Below are 16,443 nucleotides of genomic sequence, written 5' to 3'. Positions count from 1 at the left end.
CAACGACTAGGGACCAGGGTTGTAAACGATCACGCAGGTCATCCATATACCCTTACCAAACAGACATCCAAAAAGGAGGACCAATATCGCAGGGTCGTCCCGAGCCCAGGTATTTTTCGTCTCTGCAGAGAGTATTTGTTACTTTGAACCAGTAATTTTGCGGTAACGATGCACGCTCACGCTTGTGGTAGTATACATTGCGGTAGCTATTGCACTGTCAATTGCAATGGTCGACTAATAGGTAGCCATCGACGGCTTACACTCTCTTCGGTGCGAGGCATAGGTAAGACAGCTGCCACAGAGCGAGTTCGAAGTCCTAACGAGGACGCTAAGTTCCCGCGATAGACTCGATGGGATTTCTCCTACCATTTGCTGGAATCTATGTAGTCTCCGGAATATCAAAGGGACACGACTCGAGACTGGGGTTGAGGCCATGCTATGATTAGGATAAGAAGGCGAGGTTAGGGGAAGGACCGGCATGTCTGCATTGATTCTTGGACGTCGAAAAAGAGTGCGTGGGCTGGACACTTTTGACAGATGGACGCTGATGCCTGGTAATTTAGTAGTGTACCATAAGGACGACAGTCTGAGGAGAGATCGGAGTTCAAAATTTAGGTCGGCGCACCTTCGGCCTCACTTCACGTCAAAAACTCCCCCTCGGCGACACCTTTTATTCTCCACCCGTTGGTACGTGTTTGACATGGCAGACGAGACAGAAGTCCTGGATTGGGGGAACGAAGAGGAGGAGCGGGTAGCATTAGGCGAGCAAGGTAGTTTCGCAGCAGAGGAAGATGCGGTGTCGCTAGGTGGCGACGAGGAGGACGAGTTTTTGGCTCACCAGTCTCGTGTTCCTCAACGCACAAGTCGCCCTCAGACTCCTTTGACGGCCACGGAACCACCAGGAAAGCAAGACGCCCCAGCGGCCCAGGCGAAGGCAAATCTCCCGAGCAAGTCTGACCCAGCGCGCGCAGATACCCCGTCCAAATATCAGCAGTCGGATAAGGAGGCAGACGAGGGTGCTCTCCGACCGTCTTCTGCTCTTTCGCGCCCAATTGGAAAGCTGACCCATGCTTTGCCTCCAAAGCCTTTGGTGACAATTATGCCGTTCGTCCATCCTTCTCACCCTTCCACCTTTGAAGCTACAGCCATGGCTAGTCTCACTGAACGCAACAAGAGAGACGGTGTCGGTCAAAAAGCACACGCTCATGACAACGGTGATTCGCTTCCCCCAGGGTGGGAGGTCAAATTGTCCCGAAGTACCGGTGAAGTCTACTATTACAATAGCAGAACGCAAGAGTCTACTTGGACTCAGCCCGGCAGTACTTCATTCCGCGACCAAGCTTATCGCTCTGAAGTTCCTCTTGATAGGGGTGTTTCAAGCAGAAATGGTGACGTGCCCTCACGTACAGGTCGCTCGGATGGCGGTGATATGTCTTATGAGGACCGTCACTACCGTCCAGGAGAAAACGGTCGGCGTGATGATAGATCTGGTCAAACTCACTCTGGTGATTCCTATCAGGCTCTGAACAGGCAAAACGATCGCTCGCTTATGCCGTCTCGCACCCGTGATAGTGAAAGAGGGCTGTCCTCGCGCCGACCCCCCTCACCTGTCCGTAGCGATGCGCAAAGTGTGCTTCGTGAAGCACCAGCGCTCTCTGCGCTGTCTTCCGAAGACCGCGTCTGGATTGCAAGTGATATGACCGTCGAACCTCGCTCTCGTGAACGCAGGCATCGCGACTCGGCTGCACCTCCAAATCTCGATCGTCGTCATCCAGGGGATGCAGACAAGTCAGCAGCTCTAAGTACGTTATCAACTCCCTCCCCCTCTCGTCTCCATATTTCCACTGCTCCCGGGCGCCAAAGCTCCTCCCGAGGTGGAGGACGGAGCATAAAGCCACTGTCTTGCGAAGCCTTGGGAGTCGAGTTGCGCTGTACGATCCCTTCTTCCTTTTTATCCGACTTACTCGCCTGGACACACGGACGCTCATCATGGAAACCTATCTTCCCCCTTTTCTCCCCCTTTCCCCCTTTCTATCTGCTTCCTCTTTTTGCCATCCCCTATCCTTTGTTGTCTAGGACCGGGTTCGCCTGTCATCTATACCCGTGACTCCCAGGATTCGGCAACGTTATTGCACTCTTCGAGTAAATCCGCGCAACCGCCATCCGACCCATCTGCATCCAGACACAACAACCGCTTCTCGCAGTCTGCTATTCCACGAGCTGACCAAACACAAACTACCAGCCGCAACAGCATTCTACAGCAGTCACACGATGACACCTCCACCTTACGTCGCTCTCCCGCCGACGACATTCCGGTTAGAGGACCCCCTTCTGCCCCTAGATCCTTGCCGGATACGCGAGGGAGCTCCTCTGTGCCCATCGCGGCGGAAGTACAACGTACGTATCTTCCAGACATCATGACAGCCGTCCTCATGCCAACGTCGACCGGCCTCTATGCACACGTCTATTATGCCTGCGTGTTTACCCTCAGGCTCACATAGGCGGCCGCCATTGCCTCCCCAGAGTGCCATCTACCGGGAGGGTTCAAGACAGACTTCGGATGGTATTAGTCGTCCTGCCCGCACGTCTGCTGGTGACATGCTGGGTAACTCAATGCACGAGCGCGGTCCAAGGACTGCTCACACAGAAAACGATATCATGCTTTCCGATTATCACTCATCACAACCCGTGTCAACGCGCGGCCGGACTTCACTACCACCCAAGAAAGATGACAGTCCTGATCGTATTGAACGTGACCCTCCTCACAATTCTCGCCGTGGCAAGTCTCGAGGGAAAGCCGCGCAGGTTATTGATTCCTACGCTCCGAATGAGTCTTCTATATCGCGGGAGCGTGATTCTGACAGCATGGATATTGATGACGCTCAGCATAGGCCTTCTGACCTGACAAGGTACCCTGCGCGGCTGCCACTGGCGGGGGACGAACTCAAAAATCGCACCGAACGGAACCCAAGGTCCGGGAAGGAATCGATTGAGCCTGGGCAACGGAGAGGTTGTTCCCTGCATCGATCACCATTACACTGTTCGCTTATCCAAGTCTGCTAGGGCCTCCCTTCCCTGAACATCCCCACCCCGAGTCTTCCGCTACTGTTCGTTCAGCCCCCGCGAAGGATGAGGATGGTCACCATCCGGTGGTTAGTCTTCAGATAATGCATCGTCCGGGCCCTAACGGTATCCGTTTAGAGGGATTGTACATATTCTCAAACTAGCACACGCCTTCCACCGACCGCGCCAGGTGTGCGTCTGTCTGGGACGAATAACATACCGATCGGTTCACGAATCAAGTTCAATGCTTCGGCCCCGTCGCAGAATACACGACCCCCTGTTATTTCTACGAGCAATGCGGAACCGCTGAGCAACCTTGCACGCTCTGCTGCTAGAGAAGGACTGCGGGTGCGCTGTTTTCCCTCCCTTTCGTACTTTTGCTTAGTCATCATCAGCCCGCCTCTGATGTTGATATGACTGGTCCGCAGAACGTCGAACAACGACGCCCCCCAACAGCTGCACTTGTACGTTTTGCTGCGTTCCCGACGTTTATTACATTGACCGTATGCAGCAGTTAGCAGCTAATGAGCCGTCTGCCACATCTCCTATCGCATCCACGCGACTTGTGAAGGTAGGTCTTTGCCAGTCATACCATCCCGTCTGCTAATGCAAAAGGCGTAGACCAGATTCGGGCCTCCCATTAACAGGGACGCTTCTAACGGTACACGCCGAGATGCCTCCCCGGAGAGCCCCCGATCATTTTATCACCCTCCTGATGATGCTTCTCGTGCAACGCCGCCACCTACGTCTAGAGAGTCGTCGATCTTGCGTATAGAGAGGCCTGACACCCAGGGTGGTCTGTCTCGGCACGCCGATACCGGCGCCCACGTTTATGTCTCCGATAAAGTGCGCTCCCCTACTACCTTTACCCGTTCCCCCCCTCCACACATGCCCGAGCAACTTGACGAAGGAGGGGGACGAATAAACCAAAAACGCGATGTCCCCGCTCCAACGCTGGCGCATAGAAGGCGTACAATGGACACATATGTCCCGGAGCGTACCAAAGAGTTTCAAGATGCCCAGGGGGATCATTACGTCGTTCAGCCGCTTCCGACGATGGACACCACCCGGTTTGGAGATCGCGCGGAGAGGGGACCTGTCATGCACCCCGAGCGCGCTCTCCTACTTCATCATGGACTTCCACCAAGACCTCAAGTAGACGTACCGCGATCGCATTCTGGCAGACCGCCCCGCCGTGACAAAGCCGACAGCCAAACAGAGTCATCCAGAGGCGGGCGTAGACTACAACCGCCTTTGCAGCTACCTGGCCGTCCATCCGAAGTTACCCATGTTAGTCCAGGTCGTGGTGGGTCCCTCTTGGACCGCCTAGCCCCTGGTGGTGGTGAGAGGTCGACAATCGTGCCTACGAAGAGAGACCGAGAGATGATGTCTGGCGGTACGCTGATAGATCATGATGGTGACGGATCCGACAACCAGAAGCGTGCCAGGAGGCGGAGCATGAAGTCAAGGAAATCTAAATTTTCTCAATGAGTTGTTGATGTGTCGTAGGCGCCACCTTATCCTTGCATATTATTGTCTTTCTTTTATCGACTCATTATCCCAGTATGATTTAGTTTATTCATCCTGCTTGCTAGTGTCCATAATGATACTCCTAACTCAGAGTGGATTTTCGAGCAAGCTCCGAGAATATCTCTGGTTTCCAATGCACATGCACATGATCCAAATCCTCTCTCGGCATTAACCATTCGAGAATCATGAAAAATAGGCAATCCACAAGTAAAATTACCGTATAAATTGGCCCAGCAAACGGTCCAAGCGACATTGTACTGCAGTGACCACTAAGTTGATGCTCCTCCAATCACACATGGTACTTACCGTTGTATCCGAGTGCAAAAATCGATCTGCTCGGACTGCATTACACCTTGGTAGACCCTTTCTGTGCGCTCAGCGACTTGCATCCAATCATAGAACCCCTTCACTCGTTCATGTGCTTCCTGGGGATTGTGTTTTCCTTCGGAAATGATTTGGATAGCTTCGGAGACAGCCCGAAACACATCTATCAAACCATCAGCATCGTTGTGTTGCTGAGACCGCAATGTGTGACATACCGTCCTCGTCTGGATAAGCGAAAGAGATCATGTCCTCGGGTAAGATTTCAGGTACACCGCCAACGCGAGTGGAGACGACGTAAAGACCTGTGCATGCGGCTTCGAGGATGGCGATCCCAAACGATTCTGTCAGCGACGTATTCAAGAATATTGAACCACGAGTAAGGACCTTTCACGGGAAGGTAAGGCACATTTGCTGGATGGCGGGTGCGTTTAAAACTTTCCACGTACGTCTCGCACATCACGGTGCCGAACGGACCCGAGGAGCTCTATTCTTTCCTGCAGTAAATGGCGTTCTCTTACTTGAAGCAGGTCGTTCAATTTTGGGCCGTCCCCACCTGTCGGTTGGTCAAAATCTCGGTTAATGCATAAGTTCATGCTCATTTCATACCTACGATGAACTTGACGTTCGGGAAGGCCGCACACACACGAGGTGCAGTGGCCACAAGAAGATCAATGCCTTTCCTGTATGCAAGTCGCGAGAGTACCACGATGTTGACTACCTTCGTCTAAGCGCCGGTACACGTATTTTCAGAGCACAGCGAGGACTCACTGGTGTCGGTTGGCCGTGGTTGCGGAGATGGAGTAAACTGCTCGGCGACCAAGGCATTTGGAATCGTATACACGCTGGGACGCACTGCCGACACCGAAGGATTATCCTCTGACGTCTCAAACAGCTGACCGCGCAAGACAGTATTTTCTCGACTAGAATTTTTTTGTATGAGCATTACCCCCCTTCAGCACACCGTACCAAGCTCACCCAGTATGCGAAACACAAATTACAGCGTCAACATTCTTCAAAGCAGCCGCCAGCAACTTGTTAGTCAGTATGCTCGCTGCATCTTCGAAACCGAACAAACTATGGTCGGTAAACACGGTGCGCACGCCGGAAAAATGGGAATGTAGAATAGCTTCCTGACCAAGGGAAGACAAACTAGCATGTGCATGAACCAAGTTTATGTGTTCCCGCACAGTGATGGTACGGAAGTACGGAAGAAACGTGAAGTAGTTTGGTAGGGTGGCGGAGGAGGCGATCGTCGGGAACGGGATGTGGTATACTTTCAAAGAAGGCAGCAGCCAGCGAATTCCGACACGGTCAGGAGGATGGCTGTGTGTGATTACTATGACCTGCAAGTTGTGATGAGTGGCATGCACGACCGACGAGTAACTTAGCGTGCTTTGTGTCCTCTGCGGATGAGGTTTGCACTTAGCATAAATATATGATTTTCTACTCCACCCACGTTGGGGTGGAAGAAATCCGACACCATCCTGGGATCCTGCATCAAGTTCGTTCTGCATTAACCAGTTATTTATGGGACATACGCAATAGAAAGTGCTCCATCCTCCATGCTTATGGAGCCCACAATGTAAGGAATGCGATTCAGTAGCAGCCGGGAGTCCACGAACCTTGGAAGAGTCACGAGGGACGAAAAAAGAAAACTAGTCCGGCCGAGGATCGAACTCGGAGCCTTCTGTGTGTGAGACAGAAATCATAACCATTAGACCACCGAACTGGCAAAGGTACATATTCCACTCGCACACCATAATCGCATTTCCAAGCCCCTTTAGCTCGGTACTATACAATGTACGAGTTGATACCGAGCTTAGCACAAATGGTCATGAGATCAGAATATATTGGAGGAGTTCGTGATATCCAACAGAAATAGTAACAAGATAGTTAAAACCATGAATCGACATCAGACGCTGCAACCCCCTACGACGCGTCCCGCCCCTGATCCTGTTCTGTATGGCAAGATTCCCGGAGCTCCTCTTCCAAAGCTTTCCGACCCTCGGCAGTCAAGACTGGGACACCGGAACTTATGTCCTTCTCAAAGTAATGCGGGATAAACCTGGTTTCGCGTCAATCCACACAGAAGAAAAGAGATAGCCTTGAAGCTTACTCCTGGCCCTTACGCTTGCGTTCACTTGCTTCGTCGCGCTGTCTCTGCTCGATGACCAGTTTATGCTTTGTCGCATCACTGTACTCCTTGTTAAGCAGCCTTGAAGTGACATTATCCCACAATTTCCGAGACTCGTTGGGTAGCTGCTTCTCAAGAGGACGAACGACCTTCGGCACGACTTGCAGAGCCGAGAGATCCACCAGGGTTTCATACTCCGAAGTGATTGACAGTGAGACACTTGAGCGAGACCCAGATGCTGAGTCCATCCGCCGCCAGCGAATTTGGCCCCTCCAGCACCCATCAAAATGGGCAAGAACGTACGACTGTGGTACGTGCTTAACTTTGGTCCACTGCTCGAATTCCGTGTCACCTTCATCGTATGTATGTATCACACCTTCGACAAGGAAGTGGGCCTTTCCAATCCACGACTGAACGGGTAGCCGAGATCAGACATGTTCAATCAACGCGGTAGACGCCAGCTTACCTCGTCTTTATACTCAATTACTGCCCTTAGCCGCTGCTTGCCATTTCCTCCAGTGCATGTAATGATGGTTGAATCCGCTACTGTGATGTAAAAGTTTCCTCTAAGGATTCCATTGACGCTTGCCACAGGATGCGTGACGTGGTATCTCTCTCCCTCTCCGGGGCCACCGGTGATATCAATGAAGATGCCCTTGTTGAATGAACCAGGTGTGACACGTAAGGCAGTACCTGATACCCTGGAAGATATCTGGTCAATTCCCTTCATTTCGATAGACCGTGCAGGGCATGACGCATAGTAAGCAGACACGGGCGGATGGTGCGATACCTGCTCCGTCAGGTATGCCACACGGATGTGATCAGAGCTGCGGGCCTCACCCGACCCCAAGGAGAGATTCGACATGGAACCGGAGAGCGCTTCATCGACCACGGGCTCTTCGGGGGTAAGAGTTGTGGAAAAGCCTGGCTTAATTTTGGAAAGTAGGCTGAGGCCGCTGCGAATGCTCTTGAAACTGTTCTCGCTGTGTCCGCTCTTGACGCTGACCGTCTCGAAGGGAAGTGCCGTGGTTGAGGCGGGTGCTGAGTGTGTATGCGTGGCATGAGTTCTCAAAATGGGGTGCTTGGCAGGGTCGGAGGAATATTGGACCGGAGGCACGTCCCAGTGCGAACGGAAGTGCTCTCCGAGAACAGAATTATAAGGTTTGCATACTTTGCCGTGCTGCAGAGAGGCTATTTAGTATACTGGTCGGAAAGGGTAGATACTTACAATGAACTTGAGATCCTTTGTGAATGTGAACCGCACCACAGCAACCATGCGCTCAAAGGGATCATCATGGTCATTAATCCTGGTCGGAAGTCAGAGGACGCGCTCTAAGCCGAGCTCTACGGACCGACATACGCTGCAAACAAATCAGGTCTATCCAGGTAATGCCAATATTCCAGGTTTGGCAAAGGCTCGAGCAAGGACGCGGGTAAGGAGAGGCGCCTGGTGGCTCATGCTCAGTGGTTGGGGATGCGGAGAAGGCACGACACCCACATTGCAGCAATGTCTTTCACACCCAAAGACTTCTTGACGAGCTGTACAATCATCCTAAGCCTTCCAACGTCCCCAGTATCGCCAGAATCGGAGACGGAAATGGCTGGCCCTGGAGCATCGTCGTCGACGACCACGTCCTCTGGCATCGTAGGTGTAACAGCACCCACTGTGTCGACCATAGTTTGCAATCGTGATGTCTAAAGAGTGTATTAAGGGGAGACTGGTAGAAGTAAGAAGTAAAGAATGTGGTGGGATCCTTTGTTTAGTCTAAGATCGCTAACGCGGGTGGCTCCCACAAGGAAAGCCAAGATTCGGCCAAGCACGTGCGCAGATACACTCGGTTTTGTATGTACACACATCCCACCAGAGCCAAACCGTTCGGTAATGAAATAGATGCGACATACATTACTCAGTCGGTTGACATGGACAATCCAGTGCTCACAACCTGTAACAGGTAACAACTCGATCACCTAGTTCGGCGGAGTCGTAAGCAAACCCTTCAACGACTCTACGACTTTCTTTGCGTGAACTCTCAGTTTCCCGTCGCCTCCCTCTGGTGACTCCTGTCTTGTGTATCCAAATCCAAGTTTGTCGGCAGTCCTCTGCACGGTCTCATCTGCCATCGCGGCTGCGCCCTCCACCGCCTGTTGTGACCACCAACGGAGAGCAAGATTGCGGAGCCGAGGATGATGCAAGACAGCCTCTTGGGTGTACCTAAGGAGATGGGCTCTGGGGAGCGCGCGTTCTAGGTGTGCTAATGCGGGCGCAAAATATGTTGAAGGGGGATCGACCCCATGGACCGGTGGTAAGACTAGCACGAGCAGAGGAAGAGCAAGGAACAGTATGTGCCGTATGAGGAAAAGGTTTTCATGCCACTATTATAGACATTCGTTAGGTGCTTCCAAAACAGGTGGAAGCGAAGAAGCATACCATGAAGGCATATTGGGCATCGTTGGACAACGGCACGTCACTGGCATAGGTCATGGCGTATCCTTCTGCTAGAAAAGCACAGATTAATATACCAAGCGCGGTGCTTCGTAAGTGTTCACGGCTGTTCGTAGCAGTGGTAAGCAGTAGCGACAGAGTGGCAGTCTGCAGATACTGGACAAGTATGAAGGACAAATCGAATAGCACATAGTCCCCCACGGAGGAACAGAATTGACACAACTGCATGGGAAGTTGACCGAATCTATGGAGTATGAGGGGCAGTGGCGTTCTACTAGACTCTGTGCACACCTTGTGAACAAGCTCCTGCTGCCATGAACAGCAAGACGATTGAGCAACAACTCGACGTCCTTTGGTATGGTGGCTGCACTCTGGCGCTGCCAGTCAATACCGGCTTCCATCGACAGCAGCAGTCTTAATTGATCCACGGGGACATTGAGCGGTACGTTCAAGCGTCTAAACAAGTTAGGTGGGCGATGTAGCAGAATCTGACAAAGGATGTGAATCGAATGCAACGACACTGCCAAGAGCAGCAGGCGATGAGCGACATGTTTTGAGGGATGATCTCGAGATACGTAGAACCACGATCCTAGCAATCCCAGCACGTACAGAACAGCTTCTCCGTTCGAACTGGCAGGCATAAGGACACGATGGGTCGGACTTCGGATGGCAACGAGAAGTCCGACGTGCCACCCATCACAAACTGCCAAAAAACGTTTTCGTAAGATACATCACAGTCACCTCGATTCAGACATTGTGTACTGTACCGGCCCGTTGTGGAACAGGTTGACAAACTGGCTGTCCCAACCAGATTGAGACATTCAACCAGCTTGTATACCCTCGGGCCTCCAGGAATATCACAGCGTTCCGCCTTCAGAAAGTTTGCAAATTCTGCTTGGACGTCCAATCGCGTGGGACGTTTGAATCCGTCACCATTTGTGAGGAATCCCATCTGGGCGACACACCGGCTTGGGCACCCGACTGCTGCTGATATCTATCGCTGAATATGGCATACGAGGAGTGTTCTACTGGCTATGGCACTTCGTCGTATATGGCAGGCACCGTAGTCCGGCATCAGGATTCGCTGGTTCTTCGGTTCGTTGTGATTCGGAAGATTTGAAATACCGGAACTTAGGACTACATCGAACGCAACGTGACACTGTTTCCAGTCACGCGTCACACGTGAGCTTGGTTCTTCGTGCGTGTCACAAGATTTCCCTATTTCAAATAGGAACAAAACCGTTTGTTTTCCGTCGGAATTGGAATTGCGAGATTTTTGCGAAAACGTGAATTTGTCCTCGCGGGAAAACCAAAAGCGGCTATCTGTTTTTCTGCCCCTCACCGTGAATGCAGACTGTTCTGCGACGCTTGCATGTCAGGGATGTGATGCCATTGGCTGGTCTCAACTGCTTTCGAAGATGCTGCATACGGTCTTTCTCCTCCCTTGCACTTGTACACCGTTCGCATCAAACAGCCTCGTCGCGGAGCCTCGTATTTCCATGCGACACCCCTCGCCTCGCATCATGGAAAGCGCTGTTGAAGCTGAAGCCTAACCTATCGAGTCCCGAGGGAATCCCTGACAATGAAGAGGAAGTAGCCAAGGCTGCCATTTTAGAAAAGGTCATGAAGGGGAGGCTCTCGACGGATCTCATGTTGCGCTGTATGATGCCTTCTCCTAGCGCTGTTCGCTAGACAGGCTTATGATTGCTGACATATTTGTAGGTACTATCCTTGATAATGACGGTGACTCGTGTCAATACTATCCCCATTTCCCTTGCTTATATGTCCCTTTGGACATAGGCGCTGTTAAGAGCATCTCCGGGCAGTTCAAAAGATCAGACTTATGCAATGAACATCGGTTAAACGTAAGAAACATGCACTCTGTGTCACACATCATATTGTTGTTGCTAACGTTGCCATCAAGCCTCGTGACCTCCGCAAAATTGATTCACGAATACCCAACCTCGTCCCCACCATCTTAATCCGCAAAGAGGCCATTCTTGTAAGACACGTTTTCCCGCATTTTTCCTTGCCTAATAGCACAGATAAACGTATTGCATATTCGAGCCCTAGTTAAGGCGGATACTGTCGTCCTGTTCGACACCTATGGCTCCAACGATTCCAGACTCCATTCCGCCTTCCTATATCACCTTGAGGTAAGCTGGATTTTAGCAGCTTGAACCAGGCAATTTTCCCATTGTTTGCCAAGCACAACCTCAAGGCCCGTGGTGGTGGTTCTCCCTACGAGTTCAGGTGGGCTTATATGGTTCACGCTTCCTTCATTCCAACTGTTGGATTCGATAGAGCAATCGAATCCATCCTTCTATCTGTCCTGAGTGCTCTTGAAGCCGAAATGGTTTTTATTCGTAACCTTGTTGGAGGGCTTTTAGCGGAGCTCGAAGATGACATAAACCATGACAAGTTTAAACGATTGCTTCATTACTCTAGACGTCTTGCCAGCTTCAAAAATCGCGCCAGACTCGTACGTGTGTGATGAACACTAGTCCGCGTAGAGTTGTATATTAATCGGAGCAGGTGCAAGACGCCCTCGAAGAAGTTTTGGAACAAGGTCGGCGACTCCGCCCTTCTCAATATGTATTTGTAACCAGTTCTAGATGATGATCTAAATGCAATGTACTTGACGGACAAGAAAAAGGGTATCGCCCGGCAAAACCACGAGCACGACGAATTGGAAGTTCTTCTGGAATTCTTCTCGAAACAAGTCGAAGAGATTGTCAACGAAGCAGAGAATATCGAGGTCTGGTTGCCAACGGGAACCCCTGAAATTATATTAAAGTGGCTTATCTTTACCAATAGAGCAACGTTCAATCTACGCAGGAAATCGTGGAGCTTATCTTGGACTCTAATCGCAATGCGCTCCTGGCGTTAGATCTTAAGGTAAGATTTTGCGGGTGCAACTAGGAGATCTCTTTAACCAACTACTCAGGTTTCCATTTTGACCATGGGTCTTGGCAGCGGGGCCCTTGTCGCGGGATTATTCGGGATGAATGTACGCTCCTCCATGTGACCGCTCTATTTTATTAGCAACTAACTTAACCTCGAAGCTGCAAAGCCACCTGGAAGAAATGCCTTATGCATTCGTGGCGATGACTGTTGTTTCAGCTGCTATTGCGGCTTTCGCAGCTTGGGGAGGGCTATGGAGGTAGTATATTGATACATGGGTAAATAATGATTTCCACTAACAAAGTGCTTATCTTAGACTTGCCAAGATACGGAAAGTGGGACTCACAAGTTCTCAAACGGCGAAGCGTGGAAGTGATCCAAAAAGTCGGGCGCCCTGGATACCTCTACCCCTACGCCGTCGAAATTTCAATGGTTGGTCGTGAGCCACTTTGCAAAATTGGACCTCCTTTGTGCCCGTGTCCTATACCCGGAAGTTTAATTCTAGACAGCAATGAATTTCTCGTAAATTGTAGGATCATTGTCGTGCAATCCTCTGTCCTTATCATTATGTCCTACTTCCCGACTATAGCCATACGTTTATTCTTGTCCATAGCGATTATCTGACCGTCGGGCTAAACTTATCACCACCCGATATCATAACTGATCGTCTCCGTGGATCCGTTGATATCCCCCTTGTGATATGAAAATTTATCACCCAAATTTACTGTTTCAACAGGATTGCATGTACTATTGCGCAGTCAACCTGTAAAATCCTTATGGAGAGGAATGCTACATGAAAAGTACCTAGGCTACGTAGACGGTGAAATGACGTCCAGACATGTTGCGAGTATCAAGTATAGAAACACATAGTCAATTTACAACGAAACTGTTCAAGCCTGTCCGAATTGAAAATTAAGATAACGCATTGCGGACGAGTTGGGGGTGGAACGCCGACACTTCGCGTAGTGGAGTTCCATTGATAGATAACTCATCGGCGTGAACTTCTGGTTCCGCGTAGTATCGTGGCCACGCTGCAGACTATCTCGGGCATCACCGGTAGGTGATATAGCTCAGCGCCTCTCAGCGCATGGCCTACTCCTTTGGGGGTGGAGGCAAATCTGGGATTAAATAATGTACAGGACGACCGGGCCCCAGGCTAGGTAAGCGCGATACGTCAGATATGGCCCTCGATGACATGGTCTCGGCACTGTTGGACGCAGAGAAATCTTCCCCGGATGGGGCAGTAGAACGGGAATCATTCACTTGGCCACCAAGCGCGTCATCCAATTCCGACGGATCGTAATGCGGGACAGGCTTCCGTGGCGTACGATGCGTAGCAGAACCGCTGGTTGATGCGGAACGGGTAACGGACACCTCTCCCGACCCTGCAGCATGATTTGATGTTCGTCCGATGGGAGACGTAGGTGAACGTTCAAGAGCGGCCGGAGCTATGATCGGCATCGACAGACGCTCGGTACGCAAATTCATGGAGTTTACCATTGATGACCGGATTCGCTGTGCCTGTTGTTCAAGAGCGGTGTTGGAAGTCCGCGCGGATGTTGTGCGAGAGCGAGATCTGTCGACGGCACTTCCCAGCGTCTGGATCGAGTGAATGGATGCATGACGGACGTGCGACACTGGTGCGTCGTGTGCATCGATCGCACTCATCCCAGGGGGAGAATGAGAATAGGTTGAGTGTGTTCTCTCACTCTCGCCCGCTTCAACAGCAAGATCGTCAGAATCCCCAAGGGGACCGGTATTAGATGCTTTACTGCCAGTGACGCTTTCCCCCATCCTTGAAGTAGAGTCCGTGTGCCCATGGTAGTGACGATTTGCGAAATCATTGCTTCTATGCTTCATGCTCGAAGCGTTTGAAGTGAGCGAACTCCATCTTCCCATGTTTCGCACCGAAAACCCTCCTAGGATTGGTGACCTTTTGCGGCGACGCAACCATGTGGCAAAGGCAACAATAAGTGAGACTCCGACCAAGGCACCTATGACCGACCCCACGATAACACCTGTTTTCTTGTCATTGGATGATGTTAAATTAGACACAGGGCTGGGAGTGGCTGATGGAGATGCAGTCGAAGTACTCGTCAGGCAGGATGTGTTTGAGCCGTCCGAAATATAGAATGGAGAAGACAAGGCAGTCAACGAGCCCACTATGCCTCGTATCTCGTACCAGCCTTGTGTCAAATTTACGGAGGCCCATGTCCACGTCCCGGTTTGGGCAGTGACGTTAGCAAGCGTCTGAAGGACCGTAGTGCCAGCAGAGTTCTGTCTCCGCGCAAGGCTGGCTACCTTAGAAGGATTTTGGTTAACACCAATGTTGGTGACTGCCAACACGAGATACGATTCGTTGCCACCATAATGCCATGTAATTGGTGCAGAAGCGCATGTTGTCATGTTTTGGATGGCATTGAAAGTGAGATTGGCTGGAGAGGACGACGGCGACGGAGAGCTAGTTGAAGATGTAGGGCTGACCGAGGTGGTAGTCATGGCTAAGGATGGGGACGAGGTAGCGTTGGCCTAGAGTAAGTGAACGGGTTCGCACGGAAGATGGAAACGATTGGACTCTCACTAGACACTGAAGTTGCTTTAGAAGACGAGTGTGAACTGGAAACTGGTCCAGGGCCGGTAGAGACGGCCAGAACGTGCCGAACCTCGTGCACACGTGCCGGGACCACTAGGGCTGAGGCCACAGTAATGGCCAGACACTGCCAAAGAATTAGAGCCAGCACTGACTGCGGGCGCATGTTTTCCCCTGCGAAATAACAAGGTCTCCATAATGGATGAGTTGGACCAATCAAATCACAACACTTACCTTGTACTTAGATCTCAAATGCCGAAGGCTGCATGCGGTATCACCGGATAAACCAGAATACTACGCGTCTAAGCTGCAAGGACGGTAGCGGGTCGATAAAGGGATTGGCAGACAGCCGTGAGACTCGAAGGCCAGCTGATATCTAATCGTCACGGGAACAGCTCGAAATCGATTGCAATTCTGTGTGCCAGTTGTGGCCCAAGACTCCCGTGATGCCAACAGATCCGGTCCCAGCTGAGAAACTTATGCCGGACACCGCACGGGCAACGAGAATACCTGTGCACAGTACCGCCGCAAAAAGAAGACAAGGAGGTTCGCGGAGCAGATCGTCAAACGTCAACAATCCCAGAATGTTGTCGGTTCAATGGTCTAGTGGTTATGATTTCTGTCTTACACACAGAAGGTCCTGAGTTCGACCCTCAGTTGAACCAATTCTTTTTTGACCGTCAAAAGCATATCCCTTGTCACAGTACGTAGCCTCCGTTGAAATGATGCTATGGAGAGCAAAAGGCATCATTCTTTTGACATTTGTCCCCGCCTTCCCATCTGGAATCTCGGAATCTCACAGCAAGGTTGTGGTACCTCGTGCTCACGATCATGAGCCCGCACTCCGTCCACGGGGTATACAAGTACTAATAAGTCAGATGTGCACACCTCGGGTCAGAGGGGCTTTTTTTTTACATAGTCTGTCTTAGCAACTTGAACTATATACTTTTAGGTACTCTCACCATCCTTTGAGAGTTCCTTCCAATGCCACCCGACATGTGAACGCCATTATATTAGATCTGGTACTGTTCTTTTCAGAAAACCTGGATCCCCTCGGCCGGGGAGATGTTTGTCCACCAGCGATCATCGTGTTTGGGGGTAAGCTCGCTGGTTTTAGCGATCGGATCGGACAAATCCGACCTCGGTAACGACGAGCTCCTTGGGATGATCAGATGCGGCGGCAGAGGATCAGTTCCTGCATATGCTCTGGCTCATGGGTCACGGAACTATTACATACATGCCCACAGGCCTTTTCTCTTCCTTCAATGTCAACTATTTTATGTCATAGCATGCTCTGGGCCTGACCCGTCCTCGTAATCCCCTGTGATAATTCCCCCCATCGCCATGGCCGACACTCACAGACTTCTCGAGGCAGCGAACGCTCTTTCTCAGTTGCTCCGCTCTCACTCTATACCTCACGCTTTTCACGGAAGCATTCTCACCGCGATAGTATCG

General features: G+C 51.2%; 2 protein-coding genes and 2 non-coding genes across 4 annotated transcripts; 2 read left to right on the top strand and 2 right to left on the bottom strand.

Annotated features, from left to right (window-relative positions):
• Positions 1-6,573: 6,573 nt before the first annotated feature.
• F5J12DRAFT_t259 lies at positions 6,574-6,646 on the bottom strand. Its single transcript has one exon. It is a non-coding gene; the product is annotated as a tRNA-Val (tRNA).
• Positions 6,647-10,769: 4,123 nt separating this feature from the next.
• On the top strand, positions 10,770-13,115 carry F5J12DRAFT_881780 (uncharacterized protein). Its single transcript, XM_051747143.1, has 13 exons — positions 10,770-11,154; positions 11,217-11,237; positions 11,295-11,359; positions 11,419-11,496; positions 11,540-11,650; positions 11,704-11,747; positions 11,799-11,976; positions 12,030-12,063; positions 12,110-12,252; positions 12,312-12,392; positions 12,442-12,504; positions 12,560-12,657; positions 12,715-13,115. Exons 1-13 carry the CDS (start codon positions 10,842-10,844, stop codon positions 12,839-12,841), a joined length of 1,356 nt encoding a protein of 451 aa, XP_051593983.1. The 5' UTR covers positions 10,770-10,841; the 3' UTR covers positions 12,842-13,115.
• A 27-nt stretch (positions 13,116-13,142) lies between these two features.
• Positions 13,143-15,503, bottom strand: F5J12DRAFT_881776 (uncharacterized protein). Its single transcript, XM_051747142.1, has 3 exons — positions 15,223-15,503; positions 14,980-15,162; positions 13,143-14,899 (listed from the first exon to the last, which is right to left on the bottom strand). Exons 2-3 carry the CDS (start codon positions 15,152-15,154, stop codon positions 13,491-13,493), a joined length of 1,584 nt encoding a protein of 527 aa, XP_051593982.1. The 5' UTR covers positions 15,155-15,162; positions 15,223-15,503; the 3' UTR covers positions 13,143-13,490.
• A 77-nt stretch (positions 15,504-15,580) lies between these two features.
• Positions 15,581-15,653, top strand: F5J12DRAFT_t260. The gene has a single exon. It is a non-coding gene; the product is annotated as a tRNA-Val (tRNA).
• Positions 15,654-16,443: the final 790 nt, after the last annotated feature.

Source organism: Pisolithus orientalis, assembly GCF_024613125.1.
Source record: "Pisolithus orientalis strain OTSU chromosome Unknown F5J12scaffold_328, whole genome shotgun sequence".
Taxonomy (NCBI): Eukaryota; Fungi; Basidiomycota; class Agaricomycetes; order Boletales; family Pisolithaceae; genus Pisolithus; species Pisolithus orientalis.
The sequence above is the reverse complement of the archived record's forward strand: the minus strand, read 5'-3'. Positions and strand labels throughout refer to the sequence as shown.

Bases quoted from the DNA above. Each gene is read 5' to 3' on its own strand.
- F5J12DRAFT_881776 (XM_051747142.1), bottom strand. From the start codon at position 15,154: ATGCGCCCGCAGTCAGTGCTGGCTCTAATTCTTTGGCAGTGTCTGGCC. The intron at 14,900-14,979 runs GTGAGAGTCCAA...CCCCATCCTTAG, and splicing joins TAAAGCAACTTCAGTGTCTA to CCATGACTACCACCTCGGTC.
- F5J12DRAFT_881780 (XM_051747143.1), top strand. From the start codon at position 10,842: ATGCAGACTGTTCTGCGACGCTTGCATGTCAGGGATGTGATGCCATTG. The intron at 11,748-11,798 runs GTGGGCTTATAT...TGGATTCGATAG, and splicing joins GGTTCTCCCTACGAGTTCAG to AGCAATCGAATCCATCCTTC. The intron at 12,064-12,109 runs GTCGGCGACTCC...AACCAGTTCTAG, and splicing joins CGAAGAAGTTTTGGAACAAG to ATGATGATCTAAATGCAATG.